Raw genomic sequence first — 21,226 nt, 5'->3', positions numbered from 1 at the left:
GCGGACCTGCTCTTCGGTAAATTGTTTCTTGAGGAAAGGAAATGTGTATGCCTCGCATATCTCGATGAACACCGGGACCTCTCCGTAACAGGAAGGGGAACGCCGCGTTTGAGCGCGGAGCGATCGGACGCGTGGCGCATCGCTCCGTCAATTTTCGGCTGGAACCGTGGAAGTCTGATGTAACACCTATCAAACCTGTGAGACTTCATCCGTGAAGTCAGCAGGATCCTAGAGACCCCGATCTGACCCAGTTACGCCCAATTTCGGCCATTTCGAGCAACCATCCGCATCACCACGTAGCGGTCGAGCTGAGCCTAACGACTCCGGCTCCCCCGCAAAGGGTTGCGGAGACGCCCACCGGTCAACCTCTCAACATGGCTCTGGCTGAGCAAAGCGGCTACGTCCCTACGACTTTGTCGTGGTCGTCTGTCAATGTAAGCCAGCCAGGGGACGGCCCATCCACCTTTTCGGCGCAGCAAGCTTTCGTTTTTCAAGTCGTTGAGAGCCGGCGCTGCCGCCTGCAGAACGCACGAGGAGCTGCAATGCCGAAGAGTCCTGTCGACAACTCAGCAACGGGAGACGCTCGCACTCCGTCTTCTAAATCTCCACTGAAGACTTTTTCACCACTCTCCGAGTGCAGGCCCAAGCCAACAGTCATGATGAACCCTGACGATTACTTGATCGTGCTGATGCCATGCAGTATGGTCGCCCTCAAGACAGCCTTCAGCAGTGAACTCGGCGCTGCCATATCGAAACTCATCGGTAGGCAGCACATGCACAGCATTGCTATTTCTCCAAATTGGGAACAAAACATAATTTTCTGTGGCACGCAGAACCCCGAAGTAGGTAAAAAGCTCCTCACGGACATTCAACTCCCCACGAGCAAAGGATCACTCACGCTTCACGGACACCTCAAGTTCACCGGTGAAGTGTGTTCCGGTGTGATTTCTGTTCACAACCTAGGAACAAGTGAGTCCCAGAAACATAATGTGCAGTGGCGCGGTGGTGAAGTAGTCCATGGGCGGAAGCTGGGACAATCGAACGTAGCTGTACTGACTTTCGAAGGACGCAACGTTCCGCGTTGCGTCCCTATAACGCACAACTGACTCCCGCCAAGGAATACAAAAAACAGTGACAGCGTGCTACCGTTGCGGCACACTGGGGCACTGGGTGGACAACTATCCCACCCCGGTCAAAGAAAGATGCGGCTTTAGTGGCCAAAACGTGGGTGTTGGTACTGAGGGTATGGCCCCCCACGATTGCAATCCGATGTGCACAATCAGCGGGGGCCCGAACCTCACTAGCTCTCCCGCGAAAGCACCAGCAAATTCATCCGGCTTCCGCAGCCAGGGCCCAGGACGCCAATCAAACCACCCAAGGGAGCCAATTCTGGCCAGAAGACGCCACGCCATGGCGTGCCGCCTCCCCCTAGAAAGACAGCAGCAGTAACGCCACCTCCTGGAGAAGCAAAGTTCCCAGCTCTCAGCGCTTCATCTGGTGGCGCCACCTGCAACCAACCCAAGGTAGGCAGCTGGGCGAGGACCGCCTCCTCTCCTTCCCGTCCTCCCTCCTCCCCCACCAGCACCACCCAGACATGGGAACTAAAGCGCGCGCTCGCCCTCTTGCGAGCTCAAAACGGCAAACTAGTCATCGAGCTTTACTCGCTCTAAGCCCAATTACCTACTCCGCCCGCGTCGAGCGACGAGAAAGGGAGGTTCTTAATCCTGCGGAGGGTCGCGCCGCGGCCCTGAAGACTCGGGTGACCGCGATCAAAACACAGTTGGCTGACCTCCCCAAAATTATCCACGATACCATCGCGCGTCACATGGAGAGTGCTATCGCACAGGTGACACAAGTCATAACACACATTATCAAAATATGGATAAAAGACAATCCGCGTGTTCTAACACGCACAGGGCCCATCAGGGACGCTAACCGCCCCTCAAAATTCAATACAGCGGTTCCCGATGAGCTTGACTCTTCGGAAGACTCCTGCACGTCAGCGCGCCCCACCCTCCGCCTCCGACCATTGCCCCCAACCCTATGTCGCGAGCAAGAACAACTCAGTCGCTTACACTAACGCAGTGGAACTGCCGAAGTCTCAAGAACCGCAAGAAGCGGGCTGATCTCCGCCTCTATCTTGAGACCCTTGAGTTCCTCGTCGCCATGGTTGCCCTTCATGAACCCGGCGCCGGTGCCAAACTCACAAACTACACTACATTTCAACACAACCCGCAGACATGTACACGCTTTCACAAGCGATATACTGCGCAGGAGGTCACGCTTACCAAAACACCGCCTTTCCCATAGACGATGGCGTCAGTGCTGCTCCTAAAGCGGTCTGACCCACCTATAACTATAGCCATACGGGCGAGTTGGTGGTACATATTGAATGCCAACAGCGCAAACGACGCAGACAAAGTAGAAGAAGACACAGGACAAGCGCTGACTCACAAATGAAATTTTATTCAAGGAAAGTAGTACATTTTATAGAAAAAGTGGCCAACTTATCAGCTAGTGAACACAACCCATGTTTCTACGTGGCTTCAAGATATGCAACCTCACTCTCATATAATGAAATAGATGGCTTACTGACGCATAACCTTGTTTTTTTCCTCATGTGATATGCTTCTATAATCTCACGTGTTAATCGGGACGGGTGTTCGTAGAGGATATCACAGTAAGGCAATGAAGGAAAACAAGATTGGCAGTCTCGAACATGGTCAACTAGATTATTAGATTTGTTAGCTTCCAGATTATTTGCATGCTCTTTCAAACGTGTATTGATGCAACGCCCCTGTGTCCTGTGTCTTCTTCTACTTTGTCTGCGTCGTTTGCGCTGTTGGCATTCAATATGTACCACCTATAACATTTACTGCCCACCGAGACTTAAGAACGTCACGTTCAATGAAATTTTCACCCAAGCTATGCAGGTGACACCGCCTTTCACATACACGATGGTGTCAATGCTGCCCCTCAAACGGTCTGACCCACCTATACACAATCTAAACATATACTGCCCACCGAAACTCAAGAACGTCGCGTTCAATGAATTTCACCCAAGCTATGCAGGTGGCGGGAATGGCGGGAAGGGATCCCCTCCTGATCGTCGGCGTCTTCAACGGCCCGAGTAGGCTATTGGGGTACCCCCCAGAGGACAGGCGTGGGCGGAAGCATGCGGAACTTTTTTGCACACTTTAACTCACCCTACACACTGACCCCGCTAACCCAACACGTGTCGGCAATTCGATTCAACCAGATACTTGCCCGGACCTCACATTTACGCGCAACATACGCCATGCCGACTGGCTGAATACAGAGGACACTCAGGGTAGTGATCACAGTATAATCAGCACAACCATTTACATGCGTCCCCTGAAACACCCACTAGCACAAGCTCGTGTCCCGGACTGGACGGCTTTCCTCTCCTCTCTACCTATCGTAGACCCCTTCCAGTCGGGGTACGATGCCTGGTCCAAATCGCTCACGTCTCCACTAACAGGACACGAAAAGCAGATACAGCTCACAGAAACACAAACGGACGTGGAAAACCACTTGCTCCACCTTTGGGAGACCCGCCGCAGCCTTACCAAACGGTGGAAGAAACAGAAACATAACAGCGCCTAAGGAAACGCATCCTCGAACTTCCACAACAGCCAGCGGAATATGCTACTCAGCTAGCCGACACTAACTGGGTGGACCAGTGCAACGCGGCTGCGCGCCAGATGTCTGGCCGTAACACGTGGCGCCTGTTCCGCGCTCTCATCGATCCAATACAAACACGCACGGAAACCCAACGCCAGTTCCATAGGGTCTTGCCCAACTTTACAGGAACTACAACACAGCTAGCGCAAACGCTCAGGGGTGGATACCTGTGCACCACTAAGGCCCCCCGGCCGGCAGAATACTCGTATGCAGGCGAAGATCACAGGGTGCTGGACATCCCGTTCCATCTCCACTACCTCTGGGCTGCCTTAAGCATGATGAAGCGGGATAGTGTACCTGGGCCAGATAAAGTTGCGGTCAAGCTCTTGGCCAACCGTCCCGACGCAGCCTACGCAGCGCTCCTCGACTACATCGATAGCATTTGGGACGGAGAAACTTCCCTCCCTCTTCATTGGAAATTGGCTCTCGTGACCTACATGCCGAAGGCCGGCAAACCTATTGATGTGGAGAACCTTCGCCCCATCTCCCTCACGTCTTGTGTCGGCAAGCTGATGGAGAGGATGGTGCACGACAGACTCTCCGATTATCTCGAAACACAGCGCATTTTCGCGGACACCATATTCGGTTTTCGCCCTCACAAATCAGCAAAGAATATACTTCTGCAGCTCCACCACGACATCTTAGATCCTGTCGAATGTCCCCCCACAAAGACAAGGTGGTCCTTGCCTTGGATCCTAAACGCGCATTCCACAACGTCCAACACGAAGTAACCCTGGACCCCCTCAGTAACACCAATTGTGGCCACAAAACATTCCATTACATAAGACAATTTCTTACAGACTGTCAAGACTATACCGCGTACAAGATGTGGAACACGGGCCATACACCATCAGCTCGAGGGGAACACCTCAAGGCGCGGTCCTGTCTCCCCTGCTCTTCAATTCGGCAATGCTTCGTGTTCCCTCCAACTTGTCCTCTTTGCGCGGGATACATCACGCTCTTTATGCGGATGACATTACAATCTGGGCCACGCAAGGTAACCTGGGCCACATGGAATCCTGCCTGCAAGCAGCGACTACCCTAGTCGACGACTACGCGGCCTACTGCGGACTCAAGTGCGCCCCAGCTGAATCAGAATTTGTGCACTTACGTCCCTCCCCTCGAGACACAACTCCGCTTCGCATCAGTCTCCCCTCGGGACCGATCCGGGAGGCCAAGGAGATCCGTGTCCTCGGCCTCTTCATACACCACCACCGCAAGGTCGACACCACCCTAGCGAAACTTCGCACGGTGGGAGGCCCGGTAAGCCGCATGGTCCGCCGGGTCTCCAACAAGCGGGGTGGATTACGAAGCAAGGATTTACTACGGCTTTCGAATGCTTTCGTAACGAGTATGATCCTCGCCTCAACCCCCTACTTGCACCTGCGCGAACACGATGATGACCAACTGGAGGTCATCCACAGGAAGGTCATCAAGCGGGCTCTCGATCTCCCGGTCGCTACATCTAACCAGAGACTACTGGCCTTGGGTGGGGTGAACACATTCCGGGAACATCGAGAAGCCCACTTAGTCAACTAATACACGCGTCTTGCACAGACCACGTCTGGTCACCGCCTCTTGGACCGACTACACATCAAAGACGACTACCACAATGAGGAAAGGGACAGAGTGCCAGAACCCTGGAGACGCGCCCTCACGGTCGGACCCTATCCCCGCAACATGTCCAGAGAAGGCCATATCGGTCGTCACCAGGCACGCGGCGAAGCGTTGGCTCGATAGTATGGTAACACACAACACGTGTATTACGTGGACGTTGCCGGCCCACTCCACGGGGAGTGGTACAAGGCCGCAGTCGTGCACAACACAAACGCAGTTACCGGGCTCACTTTCACAGCCTACAGCGCAACACACGCGGAGGAGATTGCCATTGCTCTGGCTCTCACTAATCCCAAGTCGAAACACGTCGTCACTAGGGGTGCGCGAATAGTGGTTTTTTTTGATTCGAAGCGAATTCGAAGCGAATAGCAATTTTCTTCGAATAATTTCGAAGCGAATAGTTCGAATAGTACTTCTGGCACTAAAAAAAGGCTGAATGACAGTAGGCCTTTCCAAAACCATTTATTTTCCTAACACACGAGGCCATTACAAACTGCACTGAGGCTTTATTTAAAACCATGCTTCAAAATTTTAAGAGAGCACCTAAAGTGAGTTAAGAACAATTTTTACCGCTTTTGTATTAAAAAGTTAAAACACATAAAAATACCGCCTGGTTTCTAATCAGAAATTAGAGATAAAATACAGAAAATAACAGTATAACAGAACGGTGCCAGTAGTACAACCAGTAACTGAAACCATAGGAGTAACTGCACTACACTGCAGCAAGAGCACTGAGAACAATAATGAAAAAAAAAGGATATTCTGCACTACCGGTGACCAGTGGTCGAACGGGTCGAATGTCTAACACTGAGCTCGGCAATCACGTTCGGTGCACCGACTTGCCACTTGCGTTGCTTGCGTTTCTATAGTTTAGGATCCTCACTTCTTGGCTTGGATTGCGCCTTCTTTTCGGTTACGCCGATGGGACTGCTGCAGCCAAAGATGTTAAAATCGAACATAGGCTGACCGGACCTCCTAGGAGCACTGGCAGCATCGCACCATCGCGTATGCAAAGCTCCCACAACGCCGATAGGTTGGCCGTACTGTCGGGGACATAGCGTTCAGGACGCTCCGCGCGCGGTTCAAATGTATCGCCATCACCTTGCGGCCGGAGATTGGCGCGTCTATTTCGCTATCCGAGGGGTGCTCGTATGGAAATGTCGGCTCTGCTCTGTCTCTCTTTCGTTTAGGGCGGCAAACTGGCGCTCTTCCCGGCCTATGCCGTCACTCTGACAAGGCGTGTCGCACGATGCATTTTTTTTTGCATTTCACTAGCAGCTCGTGGCTGATGTATGCCGGAGCGTTGCTTCGCTTATCAAACTGAAGGATCTGAACATCGTTCCGGTTACATTAAAACTCTAAAAAAACTCTTAAAACTCTAAAACTCTTAAAACTCTAAAACTCTTAAAACTCTACCGCAGCAAGCGAAACTTCATTCGCACCGCTCGCGCCTCCTGGCAAAATTGTCCCCAGTAGTACCTCCGAGCAGCACTTAGCATCGCGCTTCCAAGAATGATCTGAGCCTCCAACGTACCGGAGTGCCCGATTTGCGGCGACGGAGGGCGGCACACCGCCCGAAGACGGCTCAATGCCCTGATTACGACGGCGTTCCGTTCCCACCAATCCGCAAGCAGTCACAATAGCAAGAAAAGACGCCAGTCATAGACGGATGCGATCATTCCGACCTACTAAAGTTCGGCAGTCACGTATGCGTCAGCAACCTCCCCGATGCCGAGCGTTAACGACAGTAATCCTCCAAGGGTGCAAAAAAAGCTTGGCGTTATCACATGCTAAATACGCCCTTTCCATTGAAGTAAGTATACACTTCGGCGACATCGGGTCCCCGCGCTGCCGCTGTATTTTCCTCGCCTCCGCCGGTAATACGATGGCTTGCTTCAATGCTGCCGAGGGAACGGTCGCCCATGTTCGGTACGCATGATTCGTCACCTGATAGGGTGAAGCGATAGCGCGGTAGGGCTGCGTGTTTATCGTCGCATCTGTCCTATCAGATAATCTTTACCGCAGCTCTATTGAAAAAAAATAGGGGGCCGGGGGGTGGGGGGGGGGGGGGGGTTAAAAGCGGTAAGGCGATGCCCGCGTTCGAGTACTTGAGGTGTGCGAGCTCATCGATAACGTCACCGCCAGCCATAGAATAAAGGGTTCGCTGACAATAAACGGAGGTTTCTTGTTTTGAAGCTTAGACGACTGTCGGCTGTGTTCTTCTTTCATTGCATCTGTCTCGACATGGTGGCAGGGACGCGACTTATGGCAACTTTAGTGCGGAGGTTCGAAGACGGCCAGAACACACGATCTGTCGCAAGAGCGCGTCGCCCTCACCTTTCTTTCGCGTGTCGCTGGGTTCGCACCCCGGCGTGATCGTGATTTGCGTATTTTACTGATCCCCGAGCGTTGAAAGTGCGATAAAAAAAAGGCCATCTATGCGGCAATACTCGGAACCGAAACCATATAAAGCAAGCGGGCAAGCGTCCCAGTAACACTATTCGCGCGAGACGAATACTTCGAAATTTCGAATACCGAGAATTCGGTTCGAAGCGAATATCGAATACCGTGCTATTCGATCGAATATTAGAAATTATCGAATATTCGCACACCCCTAGTCCTCACCGACTCGCAAGGGGCCTGCCGGAACAATGAGCTGGGCTGGGCTCCCCCGCTTGCCTGGCGCATATTGCAAATACCTGCCTATGCGAAGATCCAACTGCACGCAACCTGATTGAGGGCCCCGGACAACAGGGAACTCCATGGAAATGAACAGGCCGATCAGGCCGCCCGCGCACTCTCTCCCCGGGCTATCTCCCTGTTCTTGGAAGGCTACTTCCAATCAGACTATCTGGCCCTTACATTCAAACACATCCGCGATTACTACGAGGAGCATCGGCGCTACCCGGCCCCTTCTAAGGGTCTGGATCGACCGGAACAACGCCTCCTCCAAATTTTCTCTCAACACTGTACTATGCCCGGTGGTGCTTAAACATTTCAGTAATCCTTTGATGGCGCGTGCCAGTTCTGTGGGGAGGTTGGCTGACACCTTGCACATGGTTTGGGCGTGTCAAACAAACCCATCTACCCCCCTCAACTCCAACCGCACCAGAGGGGACTGGCAGGCGGCCCTGCTCGGCTGTCGCCACCTAAAGACCCAAAAGGCCTTGGTTCGACGGACGCGGGCGGCATTGCATGCCAATAGGCCCCAGAATAGGGGTTCCACCTAGTATTGTGAGGCAAAGGGCCAATAGTGTCCTACCCCAATCCCCTTTCTGTGAAAAAATTATTAGACGATAAATGTTTTTCACCACCACAACCACAGGAAGGGCGGAAGATGGGAGTGAATGAAGACACCGCACTCACTAAACGCGCCTTTGATCATTCAAACCCATCGAGCTGGCATGGCGCAATAGCTAGCGCTCTCGTCTCCCACTCCGGATACCCTGCTTCGATTCCCCAACTCGGCCACTTTCTTACTCGGTGTTATTTATGCGGTCTGACTAGAAATCAGGCTAATTGCTTAACCGATATCATTAGAGTACCATCGATGCACTGCGCGCCACTGCGCGCCAAGGCCAGAAGCGGCGAGCCTCATAGTGGCGCCATCTGTCGTAGACGGAGCAAACTGCCTGGCGCCGCTGCCGCGTGGCGCTCAGCTGGTGCTGCCATCTGGCGCAGCACGGTAGAAGCAACGCTGTTCAAGCTCATCCATCCCTACCGACCGGGTCTACGCGTCGAGGCGAAACCTACAGTAGTACTACTGACGCACTAACACTGAGAGGAAAAGCGCGTCTGGTACCACTAGCGCGATGTCGTCTTTCTCACGCCTCTGTCGCCGCAGCAACGCTAAGGCTGCGTGCGAATTTGGCCGAAGGCAAGAACTACCCAGCTCTTTCACGTACTTGATCTCTTCCCTCACGTCATAGTTTTGGTGTTAACAACCAGCTCCCAGGCGAGAAAAAGTTTGGTTGTCAGGAAACTAGAGGACAAAAACATTTTTGTAGGAATACATCACTACGGCAGGTTTCAAGCCGTCGTCGTGGCTGCGCCTCGGCCGTGTCGGTGCCGGAGAGCATAGCCGTTCTCATGGCAACCGCCGCAGCTGTGATGGGACTTGGCCTTGCCTGGCTCTTCGTGCGTTTAGTGTGGCTGCAGCGGCCGTGTGGGTGCCGGCGCTCCACCAGCTGCACATGTGCGTGATGTCTCCACACACCGCTCGCCTCGCACAGCGTTTAGCGCGGTTAGCGTGGCTGCGGCGGCCGTGTCGATGCCGGCGCTCCGCCAGCTGCGCATGCGCAATAGAGCGGATAGGCGGCGCGGCGGTTGTATAAAGGGGCGTTTGGCGATGCAGCCCCGGCTAGGACTGGCAGACAGATATATCGAGATATGGCAGACAGGCGTCGTTTCATTTCATTAAAACCAATCTTCATTTCATTTTCCTTCCCTTAGGTGCAGTTCGGGTGTCCATCGAGATATAAGAGACAGGCGTCGTTTCCTTTCCTTCGGCCAAGGCGTCGCGCCGAACGAGCCATGCGTGGACTCCTTGGCAACCCTGCAACACGCTGTCGCGTCCCACTTTTAAAAACGGAGCTTAAGCATCATCCAATTTTGAAGCGAGCACAATACGCTAGGTAAAGCCAGCTTCACTGTCGCGAAGTTTTACCTTTATGTGACCTTCATCCTACCACACTACTAAACACGGCGCAACGGCGGTGATTCCCTCTCAGAGGAGACACTTGAACGCGCCGTGTTCCCCTTTTCGAACTCATAATCATGAAGAACCTCAAGAAGAAGAAAAAGTGATCATCACAAAAGCCCATGCCACGCTGCTAACAAATAAAGTAAGAGAAAAGGTGCATATCTGGCCCCTGGGACAGGACACAGTCGCACAAACCTCAAAATGGAAGAGCGGGAGCTTCGAAAGCAGGGGAAAGGCGCATAACTGAAGCAATGCAATGAATGAATCAATGAATTCATTCATTCATTCATTTAATCATTCGAAAGCGAAGGAAAGCCACATAACTGAAGCAATGAAAAGGCACATCGCTGGGACTCTCTTACAGTGGGTACCTTAGTCGCGTTTTCGTATTAGTGTGGAAACATTAGATGGCTATGCTCTTGCCGAATGACTCGCTAAATGTGTACCCGGAAATTCGTCCCTTGATGTTATTGCTCATACGACGTCATGAGACATTAGAAAAGGATATCAAAATTTTGGTCGAGGTGGGAATCGAACCCGGCCGCTCGCGCCCGAGATGACGGGAGAGGATGGTGCCGCATTTTTAGAGAATGAAGTCACACCCGAGCTGAGTGACAATCCCTGCCATTTGAGAACTGTAGAGAGAAGGAATGATAGAAAACGCGCGGCGCAAAGCCGTGTCTGCCGAAGCGAGATGGATGGATGGAATAAACTTTAATGTCCACGAATAAGACGATCTACCCATCCCCCAACACGCAGGTCAGGGGGCCGGTGCCGCCGCCTTAGATGCAGACTGCAAGGCCTTGGGTCTCAAGAGCGTCTTGGAGTTGGACGAGCACGAGCTGGAGCTCAGGGACCCAGCTACGCAGCAGGGTCTCCCAGGTGTCTGTACTGTCCATATTTTACATACCCCCGGGTGAATACGGGCTTTCCCATATTATGTGGTCCAGGGTCTCCCTCGCTCCACAAAGGTTGCATTTATCGCTCCTGGCCTCGGGGAACATGTGGTTCGCCATAACCGGGTGCGGATAGTGTTTGCAGTGCCTGCACGCCCCTGCTTGTCTGCTGTCTAATTTTATGTCTGGCGGGGTAGCAGTCTACGCTCCGATATATAATGCTGCGTGATCTCCCCATATTTTAGCATGCACTCTCCGCTCCCTCTGGTATCGAGGGGCCAGCAGCGCCTCGGCAGTAAAGATCTCGAGCCAGTTCGTGGACCATCTCGTTGCTGAGGACGCCTACAAGCGCCAGAGTCCAAATTATTTTAATTCTCCCATGTAGCGTTCTCTAGCCTAGGACTCTGGCCGCTAAGGGCGAGATCATTCCCTTGCGAAAATTTCGTATGGCAGTTTTGCTCGCACTGATGACACACTTCGCTTCCGTTCCACAGCAAGCTAACGCGATCGCACTTTCCTCGGCAATTCTGTGCTCTGCCTGCGTAAAGTGGTAGCTGTCACGGGATTGCCCCGGCCGCTGACGGCCGTTGCCACCATAAAACCGCCACCACCTCCCACCGCATCTACATAGGAAACCTCATGTTCCGAAATTTTGCCGCGTCTACTAATTTCGGCTCGTTTTTGCCTCAGTGTGTTCGTTTTACTCTGGCAGGGGGCGAGGGAGGGGGGGGGGGGCGGAATCATGAGATTTTGTCAGACTTTTCTATCCACCTCCGCCTTAAAGGCCAGAATTCGCGGTCCCAATGTGAAACGCGTCCGCTCGCTTTGGTATCCCAGTTCCCAGCCCCCCCCCCCCGATGTGAGCATTGGTTTTTTGGGGAAAGACAGTTGCGCAGTATATGCCTCACATATGTCGGTGGACACCTGAAAAGCGCTGTAAGGAAAGGGAGAAAGGGAGTGAAATATAAGAGAAGGAAATGCGGTAGTGGAGGTCTCCGGAATAATTACGACCACCTGGGGATCTTTACCATGCACTTACGACGCAAAGAACACGGGCGCCTTGCGTCCGCCTTAATCGAAACGCGGCCGTCTTTTCTGATTCACCTCCATCGAAACGCTGGCGCCACGGTCGGTATCCATCCCGATTACTTCGGCTCATGATGGCCGATAGGGGGCCCGAGTGGGCGGACACGTTTAATAAATGCTCTGGAGGCAACTCCAGACCAGGGACGGTATTACGAGTTTTTGTCTCACTTTTGACGCTCTGACGTCAAAATGACGATACCGCGAGACGTTGACCGCGGAATCAACCAATTAGCAGCGAGGTTGTGGTGGCTAATAGTAGGGTTCCACCCAGGAAGCATTTAGTTGCGCAATAGGGGCCGTATGCTAACATCTTGCTGTAAACACGCCATTAATAAAATGAACAATGTTTTATTTTCCTAACAAACTCCTTCAAACCTCACAACATCAAGCAAAACAGGAAGGGTTCTCAGTTTTGCAATTAAGTTTGCTCTTCAGTCACTTTTGCTGCCGCGAGGGTGCGCTGACACTGGAAAAGCGTAGGTAGCGTCGGCTAGGTGGCGTGAACTGCTGCCTGATTCAAAGGATTCAGCCATGGATTCAGCCTTATCCCTACACGCACATACTCAGCCATCGTAAACATGACAGCCAGAAAAAAAATCAGCTTATTGACGGCTGTCCTTTTTTTGACACACTACATAGAATCAAGGTACTTTGCGGACATCTTAAGTGCGCGGAAAAATCTATTTAAACGCAGTGATTGCTACGGGTCTGCCGAGATCAATTTGCAAGGAGCTCTTGGCTCGAAAAAAAGCGAAGGCAGCTTTAAGGCAAGTTCACACTGGCGAGCTGCAAACGTCGCGCTAGTATTCTAGGCAACCGATTTCGGTCAATTAGTTACGGTTTGCGAAGCACATGTAAAGCGGGGAGGGGGCGTAATAAATCGATTTAAGCCTGTCGCGCCACCTCCGCGACTCGCCAGTGTGAACTCACCTTGCCGATGGCAAATGGGCTCCAAGGGCGATGCGTGATTATATTTATTTTTGTTCAAAAAAACCAAGCGACCATGAATAATCACACTGCAGCAACTCCCGACATACGGAACCAGACCGGTGCAGCTGCTGGGAGCTTGCAATCTCACTGCGGGAATTAAAAGAGGGCACGCCCGGTCACTGGGGCAACAATCACTCTTCCGCTTTGTAACCAACTCATGCCGCCCGCTTCGGGTTAAGCACTTCATATTCGTGTTGGTGTTGTTGCCGTTCCGTTCGGATGATGCTCGGATGACGCCGCCGGGGATATTGCGGTGGCGAAAGTTTATGCGAAGGAAGTCCTCCTTCGCCGCCGCCTTGTCTTGGGGGTCTCGCCGGAAAGCGCGCACCTTCTGCGACTTAACTTTAACAGTGGTCTCCGCAACCCACCGCAACCCACCGCAGACACTTGCTCACAGTCGGTTGGGCTACGCCGACGTTTACTTCATTTACTACGCTGTCTTGAAACCCACCGGCGACGAAGGCGCGCACAGGCACTTGCCGTTCCACTGACCGCGCACTCACCCGCACACCTCCAAGTTCAACGGCGAGTTCGTCGCATATGCATTATGCTCCGGCCTATGTCAAAACGTCGGAACAACTCGTCCGGCACGTCAAAACAGTGTTGATGCACCCTCTTACACCGCTGCTCGCGCGGCCACCGGCCATGTAAACAACCACCATTTTCGGTCTCAGGCGGTTTGAGACCACTCGTTCCAATCCCGAAAAATCGTCTCAATCGGCTCGTATATTTAGGTATGCAACTTCAACACTTCTGCACGTTTATGGCGTCAGCCGGTGACAAAAAAAAACAATATTGCCGCTGGTCACGACCGATCAATAGGAACGGAGCAAATAAGACACTTTTTGAGACACTTTCCGATTGAGACGATTTTGAGCGACTCGTAATCGCGCCCCAGGACTCTTCCTACCCCTCATCTTCTATCCTACTTCCGCCCCGTTTCCCCCCGTGAACACTCTCTGCGGAGAAGCGCGCGCCATTCTGGACGACATCCTCTTCGGCTGCCCTGCCCATCCTCCCCCGCAGGGACAGCCCGCCATCGGAACATGGGAGGCCCTCCTCGCGTCGCAGGACCCGTACACGCAACTTTACTTTGTGAACCGCGGTGCCCGTGCCATGGCCCTACGTGGCCTGGAGACATGCGCGTAATGTGAGGGCTGTGCGATGGCCCTGAGACCTTGGACGGTCCAAACTCGCTTGTATATTAAGTTTTCGATTCACCCATTCATACGGCTCAGTAGACGGGTGCTTTGACCCACCGCGGCGAGTATGCGCGGCAGCTGGCTTCACCAACACATGTAGCAGCTGGAAACGAAGTCCCAGCGATGTCAACACTGGTTGGCCCAAAAAGAAATTGGTTTTCGAGGAAAGGAAATGGGCAGTATCTGTCTCGCGTATCTCGGTGGACACCTGGACCACGCTGTACACCTTAACCGCGCCGTAAGGGAAGGACGGATGGCGGGAGTGACGGAAGGCCTGAAAGTGTTTGGTTTTGGGGGGTTTAATATCTCTGAGCAACTCAGGCTATCAGTGCCGCCGTAGTGGAGCGCTCCGGAAATTTTGACGGCCTGAGGTTCTTTAACGTGTACTGACATCGCCCAGCAGACGGGCCGGTAGTATTTCTCTTTTATCGAAATTCGACCACCCCGGCCGGAATTGGAACCTGCGTCTTTCGGTGAATTGCTATGGTGCGCGCGTTCTTCTTGCCATTCTTCGGCGCGTTGCAATTCGCCTGATAGCATTTCGCCTGATAGCGTTCACGTGAACCACTCTGCGAGGTAGAACGTTGTCGCCAACCTACATCCTTAGCACGACGCTTCGCAAAAAGTTCTTCACGCTGTTCTGGCGTCTCTTGTGCATGTTGTCGCTTTCTCCCTTCTTGTCGCTGCCACGTCTGCAATCCTATGTGCTTAATCTGCGGGGGCCCGCACCTCACCAGCTCCCGCGAATGCACCGCCAAATTCATTAAGTTGCTGCATGCAGGGCCCAGGACGCCATCCAAGGGAGCCAATGCCGGCGCTACACGGGGAGGGCGGCAGCAAAACAACCAGAAGACGCCACGGAGTGGCGTGATGCCTCCCCCTGGCAAGACAGCAACGCTAACGCCACCACCCGGAGCAGCGGAGTTCCCAGCTCTCAGCGCTTCATCTGGCGGCGCTGCCTGCAACCAACCCAAGGTAGGCAGCTGGGCGAGGGTCGGCTCCTCTCCTTCCCCTCCTCCCTCCTCCGCCACCAGCACCGCCGAGACGCAGGAACTCAAGCGCGAGCTCGCCCTCTTGCGAGCTCAAAACGAAAAACTAGCCAGCGAGCTTAACTCGCTCAAATCCCAATTCCATACTCCGCCCGCGTCGAGCGACGAGGCAGAAAACATAACAGACAGGGACATCCCTCCTCCTGTGGAGAGTCGCGCCGCGGCCATGGAGACCCGGGTTACCGCAATTGAAACACAATTGGCTTAGCTCCCCAAAATTATCCATGATAACATCATCCATCAGGTGGATAGTATCATCGCACAGGTGACACAAGCCGTAACGCACATTATCCAAAAATGGATAAAAGACAATCCGCGCGTCCTTAAACGCGTAGGCCCCATCAGGGACGCTGACCGCCCCTCAAAATTCAATAGAGCCATTCCCGATGACTTCGACTTTTCGGAAGACTCCTGCACGTCTGCACCGGGCACTAGCGGTCTGGGCAGTCTGAACAAAGTGACCCCACCCTCCGCCTCCGACCATGGCCCCCAACCCTAAGTCGCGAGCAAGAACAACTCAGCCGCTTACACTAATGCAGTGGAACTGCCGGGGTCTCAAGAACCACAAGAAGCGGACTCATCTCCGCCTCTTTCTTGAGAACCTTGAGTTCCTCGTCGCCGTGGTTGCCCTTCAGGAACCCGGCGCCTGTACAAAACTCACAAACTATACTACATTTCAACACAACCCGCAGACATGTATACTTGTTCACAAGCGATACACTGCGCAGGAGGTTACACTTCCCACAACACCGTCTTTCCCATACACGATGGTTTCAGTGCTGCCCCTAAAGCGGTCTGACCCACCTGTACACATTCTAAATATTTAATGTCCACCGAAACTTAAGAACGTCACGTTCAATGAAATTTTCACTCAAGCTCTGCAGGTGGCGGGTAGGGATCCCCTCCTAATCGTCGGCGATTTCAACGCCCCGAGCAGGCTATGGGGATACCCCCGGGAGGACAGGCGTGGGAGGAAGCTTGCGGAACTTCTTTCCACACTTGTACTCACCCTGCACACTGACCCCGCCAACCCAACACGTGTCAGCAATTCCATTCAACGAGATACTTGCCCGGACCTCACATTTACACGCAACATACGCCATGCCGACTGGCTGAATACAGAGGACACTCTAGGTAGTGATCACTGTATAATCAACACAACCATTTACATGCGTCCCATGAAACGCCCACTAAAACAAGCTCGTATCTCTGACTGGACGACTTTCCGCACCTCTCTACCTATCGTAGACCCATTCCAGTCGGGATACGACGTGTGGTCCAGAACGCTCACCTCTACACTCACACAACACGAAAAGCAGATACAGCTCACAGAAACACAAACAGACGTGGATAACCACCTTCTCCACCTTTGGGAGGCCCGTCGAGACCTCACGAAGCGATGAAAGAAACAGAAACATAACAGACTCCTAAAGAACCGCATCCTCGAACTCACACAACAGGCAGCGGAATATGCTACTCAGCTAGCCGACACTAACTGGGTGGACCGGTGCAACGCGGCTGCTCGCCAGATGTCTAGCCCCAACACGTGGCGCCTGTTCAGCGCTCTCATCGATCCAATACAAACACGCACAGAAACCCAACGCCAATTACATAGGGCGTTGCACAACTTTACAGGAACGATAAAACAGCTAGCGCACACGCTCATGGATCGATACCTGTGCACCACTAAGGACCCCCGGCAGGCGGCGTTCTCGTATGCAGGCGAAGAGAACACGGAGCTGGACAAGCCATTCCAACACCACGTCCTCCGGGCAGCCTTAAGCGAAATGAAGCGGGGCACTGCACCCGGGCGCGACAAGGTTACGGTCAAGCTCTTGGCCAACCTTCCCGACGCAGCCTACGCCGCGCTCCTCAAATACATCAATAGCATTTGGGGCGGAGAGACTCCTCTCCCTCTCGATTGGAAATCGGCTCTCGTGACCTTTATTCCGCAGGCCGGAAAACCTATTGATGTGGAGAACCTTCGCCCCATCTCCCTCACGGCTTGTGTCGGCAAGCTGATATAGACGATGGTGCGCGATAGACTCTCAGATTTTCTGGAAACACAGCACACTTTCGCGGACACCATGTTCGGTTTTCGCCCTCACAAGTCAGCACAGGATATGCTTCTGCAACTTCACCACGACATCTTAGATCCTGTCGAATGTCCCCACAACGACAAGGTGGTCCTGGCCTTGGATCTGAAATGCGCATTCGACAACGTCAAACACGAAGTAATCCAGGACCACCTCAGTAACACCAACTGTGGCCACAAAACATTCAACTACATAAAACAATTTCTTACAAACCGTCAAGCCTACATACGCATACAAGATGCGGAACACGGGCCATACACCATCGGGGGGCGGGGGACGCTGAGGGCGCGCGTAGGGAGAAGACGTGCGCACATCGGCTCCGCTTCTGATCGCTCCTTATTGCGGTCTGTCAACTCGGACCCCACGAATCTTGGCACCATCGACTCCGCGAAGATCAGCGGCACAAGTGGGCACTACTTTCATCAAGGTGGGCCCATTTCTGACAAAATTCTGAGATTTTGAAGATTTCGCCCACCGCCGCGGCGCTAAGCCTAACGGCGGCGGGGCGTCCGCCGGCGTTCGCCAGCCCCGGCTGGGGATTCCCCGGCGATGGCGGCTCCCAATACGGTTACCGGCTATGATCCGGTGTCCATGCAAGTCGTACGCATGGAGACCGCTCAACCCGAGGACCTTCCAACATCGGAAGTTGACTGTTTGGCAGATATGGTCAAAATCTGGAGACGCCGGCAGAAGACGAACGCTCCCAAAGCAAATGGAGCCGCCGCCCAGCACCAGGCGGCAGTTCGGTCCCCGAACGCTTCGCCAGGGAGTGTCGGTGGCGCGGCCTTGAAGGCCGCAACATGCAAACCCCGGTGGCGGCCGCAGCAGACGCCACGCATTGGACGCGACGAACTCATCGTGGTGCTCAAGCCACGCAAGACGCTGGATCTGAAGGCCACCTTCGCTCCAGGTGAAGCCGGAGTTGCCGTGCGCAGCATCATACGGGACTGTGGAGAGGTGCAACTCTCTGTGTGGCCCGTGTGGGACCAAAATGTGCTAGTGTGTGGGCTGAACTCTGTGCCAGCCGCTGAGAAGCTCCTCGGCGATGTCACGCTGACGGTCGGCGACCGCCAGCTTCTGTTTCGCGGGCATGCCAAGGCTTCTGGCGAGGTCTGCAAGGGAGTGATCAACGTTCACCCCGGCGAAACGTCGGCCTCCCTCAAGCAGAAGCTGGAGTGGAGACACGGAGAAATCCTATCTGTGCGCAAGCTGGGCGGCACCGCCATCGCAGTGGTCACCTTTCAAGGGAAGAAGGTACCCCGCCAAATCTTCTACAGCGACCAGGGCATCCCCGTGAGGCTGTACAAAAAGACGATCCCCGCCTGTCATCTATGCGGCACGGTGGGGCACCGGGCTGACATCTGCCCGCGGCCGCAGTCGGGACGCTGCGGCCTCTGCGGCTCTCAGGTGGCCACCACACCCGACGGCATAGCACAACATGAGTGCACCCCCTGATGTCTGCTGTGCGCGGGTGCCCACTTCACCGGTGCTGCCGGCTGCGTCGGCAAGTACCGGAAACCGATCAAGCCAGGACCATCACAAAGTCAAAGCAAGCGGAAGACGACTCAGAAGCAAGCTCCGCCCACCAATGCCAAGGACAGCAAGTCCACTTCTGCGCCGGGCAAGTCCGGGCATGTCAAGACGGCTGTGAAGTCCGGGACCCAGGCGAGGTCGCCGAGCTTCAGCGCTGGGGATTTCCCGCCTCTAGCGACCGCCCAAAACAAGGTGAGCGATTGGGCTAGGGCTGCCTCCGGGCCTCTCTCCCCCTCTCTCTCTCCAACAGAAGCCGCCCTACAGAGGCAAAATGTTGAACTTAGGCGCCAAACAGAATTCTTAGCGCGGAAAATTCATGAGCTGGAGGCTAAGTTAGAGGGACGTAAAGAACCTCAAGCTGGTCCTTCCGAGCCTATAGAACTAGCCGAGCCGGAGGACCGAGATGAGAGTGCCTCGGTCGCATCTGGGCTGACAAGCGTGTCGCAGCAGTCGGCCACCACAGTGGTTGGTAGGCTGCCAATGGTGGAGAGCCGCCTGTACAACCTGGAGAGCGAAATTGATGCTCTGCCAGGTAAAATCATGGAAGCGGTCCGGGGCTCCATTCAGCAACTTCTTCAGGCCGAATTGGCAAAAATCATGCCTGCTATAGCGGCACAGGTTACTGAGACAGCTCTCTCTGTCGTTCAGGACCAAATTGCAGCTCAACTCAGTCAAAGCCGCTCCCGCTCGCGGTCTCCGCGACCAGACCTCCGCAGGCGGAAGGTGGTCCTTCGCCAGGCCACAGGCTCACTAGAAAACATTCCGGCCGCTCTCTCTCCGGACGTGCTGGTGCCTCTGCCTGAGGCCCCATCACCTTCGGGGGTGGAACCTGGCCCCCAAAATTAAATAATCACGTTCACGATGGCTAGCCGACCCCAGCGGAAAGCCAACAACAATTCGGAGCAATTCGAAATCATACAGTGGAACTGCAGGGGTCTACGGAGCTGGAAGAAACGGTCACACCTCCAGCTCTACCTGCAGTCTCGGTACCGAACCGGCGCTCCTAGCTCTTCAGGAACCCGGCGCAGATGCTAAATTCACAGGGTATAGCTCGTTTCAAGGCGGTCCTACAACGTGCATACTGGTGAACAAAGCGTACACCGCAGTCCCAGTAGACCTCGAACTGGAGACTGAACAGGAATATAGTATGGTCAAGGTCCTGCCGCTCAAGCGCCGCGACCCATCAATACATGTCCTTAACATTTACTGCCCCCCGCATAAGCCGCGCGTGACCTTCAATGAAATCTTCTACCGCGCGCTCAAATCGGCTGACAAGGAACCTCTAGTGATCGTTGGGGACTTCTATGCTTCAAGCCTACATTGGGGCTACCACTTTGAGAAGGCCAGAGGACGCAAGCTGGCGGAGCTCATCTCCACACTTCGTCTTACACTCCTCACGGATCCGTGTTGTCCCACACGTGTGGGCAACTCGGTTACGCGAGACACATGCCCTGACCTGACTCTTGTTTCGAACACCAGAGATGTTACCTGGGAGAACCTGGGAGAGACTCTTGGTAGCGATCACTGCCTTCTCCGGGTTACTCTTCTGGCGAAGGCGGCTCGCAAAAAGTGGGGCCACACTAAATTGACCGATTGGCATAAGTTTCGAACAAAAGAGATACCTCCCGTGCTCTTTTCCGGCGGATATGCGGAGTGGGCAAAGCAATTAGACACAATACAAAGACAACATGTCACGACACTTCAGACCACTGAACAGATCCCTGCAGTGGACAATCACCTCCTGCACTTGTGGGAGGCTCGTCGGAGTCTTACCAAACGGTGGAAGAAGCAAAAGCTGAATCGCAAACTTAAGGCTCGCATTGTCGACCTCACGGAGCAGGCTGCGGCGTATGCTGCCCAGCTCACCGATTCAAACTGGATAGAGAAGTGTAATTCGGCAGCGCGTCAGATGAGCTCGAGAGGAACATGGCGCTTCTTTCGCAGTCTCATCGACCCCGCTCAAACGAGAGGGGAGACGCAAAGACAGCTCCGGCGGGCTTTGCACGGGTACCAAGGTACGACGGCTCAACTCGCGGACACCCTGTGCGACAGATATCTCTGCCGTATAGACGACCCAGTTGGGCCCGAGTACGAGTACGCGGGAAAGCCGAATCCCGACATTGATGCCCCTTTTGAGTTACACGACCTTAAGGCGGCTTTAGCTAAAATGCGGCGAGGTACGGCTCCGGGTCGGAATCGCATAACAGTCAATCTGTTGGCCAACCTTCCAGATTCGGCCTACCTCCACTTGTTAGGGTACATTAACCAGATTTGGGACGGGCGTCCACTCCCTCCCGAATGGAAGACCTCCTTGGTCACTTTCATCCCTAAGCCAGGCAAGCCAGTGAAT

General features: G+C 53.9%; 1 protein-coding gene across 1 annotated transcript in view; it reads left to right on the top strand.

Moving 5' to 3' along the window:
• LOC149361390 (uncharacterized) overlaps positions 1–21,226 on the top strand; it is a 92,522-nt gene that overhangs the window by 59,857 nt on the left and 11,439 nt on the right. The window contains exon 4 of the mRNA XM_089568062.1: positions 14,980–15,173. Within this exon, the coding sequence (XP_089424188.1) occupies positions 14,980–15,173 (194 nt within the window). The remainder of the gene's footprint in view (positions 1–14,979; positions 15,174–21,226) is intronic.

The sequence above is a fragment of the Amblyomma mixtum genome, chromosome 2, assembly GCF_055824585.1.
Source record: "Amblyomma mixtum isolate Tamu chromosome 2, ASM5582458v1, whole genome shotgun sequence".
NCBI lineage: Eukaryota > Metazoa > Arthropoda > Arachnida > Ixodida > Ixodidae > Amblyomma > Amblyomma mixtum.
This window is presented reverse-complemented; position numbering and strand designations above follow the sequence as displayed.